General features: G+C 42.6%; 2 protein-coding genes across 2 annotated transcripts in view; both read right to left on the reverse strand.

Moving 5' to 3' along the window:
• Positions 1 to 2,691, reverse strand: part of rassf3 (Ras association domain family member 3) — a 39,885-nt gene extending 37,194 nt beyond the window's left edge. The window contains exon 1 of the mRNA XM_053415486.1: positions 2,178 to 2,691. Coding sequence (XP_053271461.1) covers positions 2,178 to 2,691 — 514 coding nt within the window. The remainder of the gene's footprint in view (positions 1 to 2,177) is intronic.
• Positions 2,692 to 3,323: 632 nt separating this feature from the next.
• LOC128428952 (apoptosis facilitator Bcl-2-like protein 14) lies at positions 3,324 to 7,285 on the reverse strand. Its single transcript, XM_053415220.1, has 7 exons — positions 7,128 to 7,285; positions 5,618 to 5,998; positions 5,154 to 5,261; positions 4,924 to 4,985; positions 4,253 to 4,414; positions 3,985 to 4,098; positions 3,324 to 3,881 (listed from the first exon to the last, which is right to left on the reverse strand). The coding sequence occupies exons 2-7, from the start codon at positions 5,988 to 5,990 to the stop codon at positions 3,840 to 3,842; spliced, it is 861 nt and encodes a 286-aa protein (XP_053271195.1). The 5' UTR covers positions 5,991 to 5,998; positions 7,128 to 7,285; the 3' UTR covers positions 3,324 to 3,839.
• Positions 7,286 to 8,163: the final 878 nt, after the last annotated feature.

Below are 8,163 nucleotides of genomic sequence, written 5' to 3' on the forward strand. Positions count from 1 at the left end.
AGAGACTAAATGTCTCTCTGCTTGAAAGTTATTTTTTAAAGGAAATAACTGATCCAAACTGCTGCTGTTGCTCAACCAGCTCATGTGAGACTGTTCCTGTGTGTTAATAAGTGAGTGAGTGTGAGAGAGAGAGAGAGAGAGAGAGAGAGAGAGAGAGAGTGTAGAGGACGACAAGTTTCTCCTCTGGAGGTTTGTTGTTCAGGTAGAATCCGCGGTTACTGCTGTTGACCTTCAGAGTAATGGTCCTTTAACTGGCTGCTGAGAGGAGAGGCCTTTTAAATGAGCAAATATCTGCACACTAACACAAACACTCACAGACACACTCACAGACACACACACTCAGCACTGCTGGTGAAGCTGAGGGGAAACACAGAGCTCACTGTGCAGACTCACTGTCTGAGAACATAAAGAGGTTAAAGCACTAGAAGCAGAGGAAGAGGAGTTTGTTCTTTAACTCTCGAACCAGTTTGCCTCAATAAATATGAACATTTGGGTTCAAATATTACAATACATAAAGCTGATTTGATTTTACTGTCTGATTAGAAAATCTGTTGGCCAAAATGTACCTTTTTTTATCGTTTATCACATGATTCCTTTGCCTTTTGCTTATTATTAGACTGGAGGTGGAAAACAAGAACTTGTAGATTACGGTGAAATGAACGGCCTTTAGACGATGACTGTAAATAAAGATGGTCGACACGTCTTGTCTTCCTTCACAAAATGAAGCCACTTGATTTCTTAGTTTGGTTCACATCGCATGTGGGTTTATGATCTTTACTGCAGAAAGCCACCAGGGGGCGATCCATGAGATTTGGCTTCACTTTTGGGAGCCATCATGACGTCCATCTTCATCCATATTAAAAACACATCTGGCCTATATGCTCCCTGCAGGTGTGGCCCTTTATCCATCATATCCACTTCAGGTATATATGTATATACTACATATTTAAATGTACCCGACTGAATAAACAAGGCAACCACGGGAGCCACGTTGTCAGTAACACAGGAGGAAGAGGAGGAAGAGGAGGAAGAGGAAGAAGAGGAAGAAGAGGAGGAAGAGGAGGAAGAGGAGCCTCCCCTGCGCCTCCTGCTCGTGTTGTTTGCCGGTCAGACGTGGATGAAGAGGGAGGTCCAGAGAGACGCTCAGACCGGTCCGTCTACATACCGACTGCATTCCAGCTGCTGAGCTGCTTCACAGCCCAACCTAGTTATGTCACAGGTTCTAGTTTCTAACACGTGTGTGCTCCGGCTACATGCATGAGAACCTGCTCATGATTCAGTCCTTTCTGTCACTCAGTCTGTTTCTTGATGTTAGATAAATGACTTAAACTGTAAGTGAAACCCAATCTGAACTGTGAGGTGACATTTTATCATCAACATCTAACCCTCTGAGGCTGAAGAGGTTAGATGTTGAATAAATGTAAACGCACAATTTCTATTTAAAATTAGACAAATATTCAATTTGTAATTAAATAAAAGTGAAAACAACGACAAATCCTCAAAGTAGAGAAGCTGAGTTCAGACAGAAACCAGATTTAAATTCACTACATCTGGATTAATGATCTCCACCAAATACACAGACTGATAAATATCACTTCCCTTTACACGTGCCTGATTCTTCTCATAAGATCCTTGAATTCTTCTCTGAGAAATCGAGGAAAATGTTGACAAACGCTCAAATATCACAACTTTAAAGACGTAAATAATAAATCCCTGGATCTGCCCCCTGATCCTGGATCTGACCTGATCAACCCTGATGTTCAACCCTGATCCATAAGAACCCTGTACAGGTGGTTTCATGGGGATCAGACCAACAGACAGAAAATGGACAGGGGTGAAAAGATAACCTCCTCGGTGGAGGTGGAGATGAATTAATTATTGACAATTAATAAGATTGAAAAGTAGTGTTCATTATTTTCTATCCCTTAAGGACATGAGATGTTTGTTCTCAACTCGGGGTCTGATCCAGCTCTGGTTTGATATGATTCTTATTGATTATTGATTTGATGTAAAGAGGATCCATGTTTCACTGGGTGTCGATGAAGACTTGTCTAAAGAGGAAGATCCTCCAGGACACAGGTGATTGTTGGATTCCCTGTCCCATTGAAACCAGTGAACGAGCAGTTTCCTGACACCAGTGAAAGCAGTGGGACGTGTGAGCTCCAGGTGAGCGGTACCTGCACAGGTGAGTCCGGGCTGGAACATGTACTGGCAGCAGGCATCACACCAGGTGTCCTCCCCTCCGGCCTGGAAGGTGTGTCCCTCCCCGGACTCCTCCTTCACCCGGGGGTCCCTCTCCTCGGGGGAGAAGATGGTCCTCACGTCGGGGGGTCTGAAGCCCCTCTTCCGGCTCCTCTGCGGCCCCGCTCCGTGGCCCTCCGCCCCGCCGCCCGGAGCCTCCCCATCGGGCTCGCTCCTCTCCGGGGCCACCTCCGGCCGCGCTCGCTCGCTCCAGGCCGCCTCCAGGCTCTCCAGGCTGGCCGGCGGAGGGGACGTGTGCCGCCGCAGCGCTCGAACCACCGCCGGGCCCTTGTTGGCCTTGGAGATCCGCATCCTGGCTCCGTGCGGCGGCCACGTCGCCTCCGGTGCGTCCGCGGACTTGGAGACGTGGACGGTCTGGACGCTCAGCGGGGGGTCGTCGGTGAGCGCGGGGCGCGTGGGGACGTACTTTCTACTCACGACGTTAAACATGACGCACGCTCCCGTCGGGCTGCTGCAGGTGTGTGTGTCTGTGTGTGTTTGTGTGTGAGAGAGACGTCATGGTCCTGGAGGATGATCCGCATGTGTGTCGTCAAGGAGCAGGTCCGAGGCGTGCGGTGGAACCGGTTGGACCACGTTCCAAACTCCCGCTACAAAAACCGGAGTTTTAAGTTTCTTTCCATTCCCACTCGACCGTTATCCATCCAACCCTCCATGTGGATAAATAAATCAAATCTCTGGATCGAGCTTTTTAATTCGGCATCAATCACATCTGCGTCAAACACCCTGATAATGAAACTTTGGGCTTTTATACTTTCAAACTGAACGTTCTCTGAAAGCAGGAACAGGTCTCTGCCTTGAGAACCGAGACTCAGCTGAAGTCTGGTTCGTTAGTCATGAGCCGAATTCACAGGAAATAAACATTTTACAAGAAAGAAAAATACAAAACCCAATCACTGAAGCGGTTTTGATTTCACAACAGTTTGTGTCTCTAGTTACAGAAGTTGTCACTCATTTCTCCAGCAAATATGAAATAACAACTTTTACACTATGAGCCGAAAACAAAGACACCTCATTTTTTTATAAATACACTTTATTTTTATGTAGAAAAATCAGCAAATTCGTACAGTTCACACATTTATCAAAATCAAACATTTAAATTAATACGCACATGCATCACCGACCACCAACAATTACACAGAATCAACACATCCCTCAGTTCATCCATCTTGTCTTCAAGCTACAGATTTACTGTTTTTTATTCACGTAAAAAAAAGTGCATTTGCTCAGCATAACTCAACTTGTCCGAAGAAAGTTGTTTTTAAACTATAAAACAGAAAATAACCTGTTGATTAAAAGTCTACAGACCCGACACTTCCCCCAAGAAACACGAGCTACAATCATTTCCAACTGGATGAGAAGAGCGGTACAGTACAAACATTCTCTCTTCTTTGGCCCAAAGTACCGGTGAGATTTGTAAAAGTTTGGCCCAAGAGAAAAGACAAATGACTAAATTGAAGTTATAAGTTGTTTAAGGTCTTGTTTTGTTCCCTGAGAACATTTTAAAAACAGGGTTAAGGATTAACTGAGTGAACCGTAGGGGTTAGCGCCCCCTGGAGGTCCATCATGGCAGGTTTCCACTAATCCTCCTCGTCGTCGTCGTCGTGCTCGAACGCTTCCTCCTGCACAAAGGAACCAGGGGACATGTTAAAACTTCTGCTCATTTCAAACCTGGACCTGTTTCAGAAGGTGCTGAGGGCTGGGGGGGGGGGGGGGTTCACGTACGTATCCTCCTTGCTCTTGAGCCCAGGACGAGTGATTCTCCTTCACGTATTTGGCTCCGTAGTTGTTTATCCGTTTACTGGGCAGCGTCTCCAGCGCTGCCAGGCGATGGGTGGCCTGTCAGAAACAAACGTGTTCAATCCTCAGAGGCCTAAACCTGATAACTATACGTCTGTACTTTTACTTTGGAGGAGTTTGCAGGTCTAATACATGTAATGGAGTATCTCTAGATTATTTATATCAGGACTTCATCACGGTTCAGGGTTCTCACCTCTAAGGCCAAGGCCATGTTGGCTTTGGGCGACGCCTGAGGCCCCGGGGAGTCGGGGTCCGAGGTCCTGAAGCCCATCCGGCTGAAGAGGGTCGTCATGATCACCTTGAAGAAGTCGTAGCTCCAGAAGAAGTCTTTGTCTAACGAGAGATCCTTCAGCTCCTGGTGGAGACGAGAAACAGTTTCTGTTCAGTGCACTGAAAAACGGGGACGGACAGAAAACACTGCAGGTGTGGGGAGGCTTCAAGCCAAACTAGGAAACTATCCCTGAGCAGCAGCGCCCCCTGCAGCCGCACATGGGGATTAACTCTGTTGCTCAGGAACCTTCCAAACTGAGTCAAATTACCTAGAAGTATTTCAGCAGCTTTCAGATTCGCTAAACGATTAGGAAAGGAGCTTCAATGCTTCCTAACTTGTCTCCTTTGCTTAGGGACTACAAATGTTTTCCCTCAGTTTAAATTAAAAACATCTTTTATAAGAACATTTTATTTGGTTTTGGACTAGAAACTATACGAGGCACCTAATACTCTATTATAAATAAAGTTTCCTTTCCTAACTCCTCACTACGTCTCCTTCACACCTTTCCTCGACCTGATGACATTTCCTATCAGGGTCAAGGAGAAGCAGAGATTATTTGGATTCACGCTGGTTTTCGGGTCGGAGTCTCTCACCCTCTCGTTCAGCTCGTCTCCCTTCTCCCTCAGCAGGAGACCAATCATCCGCTCCACGTTGTCTACACAACACAGGACACGGATTATTAACACAGGAAAAAAACCACAGCGAGGAAAGAGTATAAAGACCGAATGGAACCAATGTATGAAAAGCTCAAACGTCCGATTATTTCATATTTGAGACTCAAAGACCGAAGCATGTCAGCAGGTGTTCGAGTCTCTAAACTCACCGTCTGACGAGTCCGTCTCTATGACTGAAGGCACGAAGGGGATATCGTCTGCGATCTTCGTCAGACACTCGGCAGCTTTGTCGAAATCCTTGTTTTCTACAGGTTCACCTGAAAAGAAATTAAAGATTTAAATACTAAACAAGGATAAAGACTCTCAAACATTTATCTCAAACACAGACACAGTAGAACCCTGTACTACATGTATTTTATAGTAGTATTTGTGAATAGTGTCTGTATTTGAAGTACTTTGCACATCAAAGAAATAGTGTAAATCTATCGAGATTATTAAATGACCATTTAAAAAAGTTTTTAATGTCACATTTTATCTCTCTCAGCTTTTTCATATGTATGAATCTGATGCTTTTCCTCTTACAATATAAACAGTTGAAATGAATCAGCAAAAAAAATGCTGCAGAACTAATAACTAACACACAGGTGATGAAGGTTAAATGATGATGACTCACATTCCCTAAAAATACATCTGTCCAAGCCCTCGTCACGCGGATTAGAAGCCTGTTGCGGTTCCTCATCCCGTGTCTGAGGTTGGATGCATCTCAAAAGTCGTTTCCATCCTTTCTTCTTCTTCTTCGGCTTCTCGTCATCCCTCGTGTCAAGACAGATCATGAGCTTCGAAGGTTGGGGGGTTCCATTCCCATTCTGTCCAGGTGACTCCCTGTTCCCTCGCCTCCTCCTGGCGTAGGCCATGAGGAGGCGGAACTCCGGCGTGTCCTCCATGTCCTCGGTGTCTGAGGAAGACGCAGCATCCTCGTCTTCATCGCGCGTGACGTCCTGCTGGTTGATGAAGGGGTCGTGGATTTCTACCTGGCCGTTCGCCATGTTGGTTTCTAGTGAAGAGAATCAGAGATCAGATAAAACTATAACCATCATGGGTTTGTAGCTTTAATCGATTTAGTATGAGATTCATTTATTAGGATTTTAGATTCAACCAATAATCAGAGAATTAATCAAACATTTTCCAATTTCAATGAGAATTAGCAGCTTGATTTGTCTTTTTAATAATTGTACACTGATTATTTTTAGGTGTTGGACAGAAGCTGTTGTTCTGAGTGTTGGATCTAAAATACATTTTTCATTTGTCTCATTTATTTAAACTATTCTGTAATAAACTTTAACGTTGTATTATTGTTTTCTCGATCTATGTTCTTCTTCTCTTCATCATCATCATCAGCTTAAGTTGTTTTAAGTTTCATTTATGTTCCAACATATTATTATTTTGGTAACTTGATCTTCACAGAGCCTCATGAGAGTTCTTCACTTCCTCTTAGACACGACTTACGAAAATATTCATTGTACAATGATACAAAACAGAGAGAAGCAGAAATTCATCACATTTCATTTAATAATTTCTCTATAAACGTCATATTTATTGTTTATTAAACCAAGAGGATCAATATTTAACTTATTGTTTCAGTTTAAACTGAGGGTCTCACTTTATTTAGTTTGTTGAATAAACTTTTTACATTTCTCCAATGTGATTTTATCTCAATATTAATGTAATAACAATAATATGTATTATAATATACAGGCAGTGGTTTACAGCTGTTTCTCGCCCTCTAGTGGTGGAAACTATGAAACACGTTGAGAACCATCACATGAACTAAACCTGAGACTTTGACTAAAAACTCGATATTAAAGTTGATTAACTTTGAAATGACGCGTTTAATCAACGACAGGTTGAATTTACATCAGATTTATAAACGACAGCTGAAGTGTTGAAGAGTTCAAACACTTCAAAGTGGATTCAACGACTGCAACAGGTGGAAAACACGTGAAAGTTCGTTAACCGGCCATAAAACCAGCTGATTAGAAACAGTCAGGTTAGAGAAACAGAGAAGTTTAGCTTCATTCAACTTTGCGCGTTAAAACTGCTCCAGAAACACAAGTTTTACTAAAGTTTCTAACTTCGACTTCCTGCGTTGGACGATTAGAAAACTTAGAAACAAGTGAACTTACGTGTCAGGTGCTGAGGAGCGGAGGAGAAATGAGGAGGAATGAGGAGAAATGAGGAGAAATGAGGAGAAACGAGGAGAAACGAGGAGGAAGCCTCCGAACGAGCTCAGTCTCTGGACTTTAACTTTTCACTTCCGCGCAGCTGACCCTTATATCTTTGCCTCCGTGACGTCAGACCCGTCGTGACGCAATGACGCAACGACGCGAGGACGCTTGTTTTGAGAAATAGAAACAAGTTGGAAAAATAGATTTAATTAACATAAAGTAGATAGAAACTCACTTTATTACAACTGTGAATAAATGACAGTTTCTTTACTGTCGAGTTTCTGAGTAAACACATTAAAACAAAGTAAAAAAAAGTGTTTTTATGGAATTAACTGTATACATTTATTTTGCATTTATTTTGTTCTCGTAAACACTTTTAAAGTTCAAACCAGAGTCACAAAGAAGTTCAAAACTAATTCTGCTTCAGGTAGAAACTTCCAGAAGAGAAGAGAGAAAGTGAAACCTGGAGATGTTTGTTGGGACATGTCAGAAATTCAAAAGCCTGATTCATTTAGGGTTCTGAAAAAACTGAAACGACTTCCCTGAAGTCAAATGACACTTCCTCGTGAACACAAACCAACACACAACAACACACACGAGCCACTGACACGTTGACTCATTAGTTTAAAAACAAACCCTCCAACATGCTGCTGAGGAAGTAGAAAATGAAACGACTGTTTTTATTTCTGTGTCTTGAGTAAAATAAAAACTGATGTGAAAGATTTGATTGAGTTTGTCTCTATTTTTGCATTTTTATATCTCATTTGCTGTTAAACTGAAAAATGACCTGAAGTGAGTAAAGTAAACATAAATGAGAAAACAACTAAATTGGCCAAAAAAAAATGGGATTAAAGATTAAAAACAAGAAGAATCATTTAAATTACGAGATACAAAGTTTTTTAAAAGTCACAAAAAATGAGATCAAGTCAAATCTTGAGACCTAAACTGAAAAGAAAGAGTTTCAGTTACTGGTTTTATCTGTTCCACTGAAACT

This window comes from Pleuronectes platessa, chromosome 22, assembly GCF_947347685.1.
Source record: "Pleuronectes platessa chromosome 22, fPlePla1.1, whole genome shotgun sequence".
Taxonomy (NCBI): domain Eukaryota; kingdom Metazoa; phylum Chordata; class Actinopteri; order Pleuronectiformes; family Pleuronectidae; genus Pleuronectes; species Pleuronectes platessa.

Excerpts from the sequence above, each read along its gene's own strand:
- LOC128428952 (XM_053415220.1), bottom strand. The coding sequence starts at position 5,990 with ATGGCGAACGGCCAGGTAGAAATCCACGACCCCTTCATCAACCAGCAG. Across the intron at positions 4,986-5,153 it reads AGAGACGGACTCGTCAGACG|ACAACGTGGAGCGGATGATT; the intron begins GTGAGTTTAGAG and ends TGTGTTGTGTAG. Across the intron at positions 3,882-3,984 it reads CTCAAGAGCAAGGAGGATAC|GAGGAAGCGTTCGAGCACGA; the intron begins GTACGTGAACCC and ends TCCTTTGTGCAG.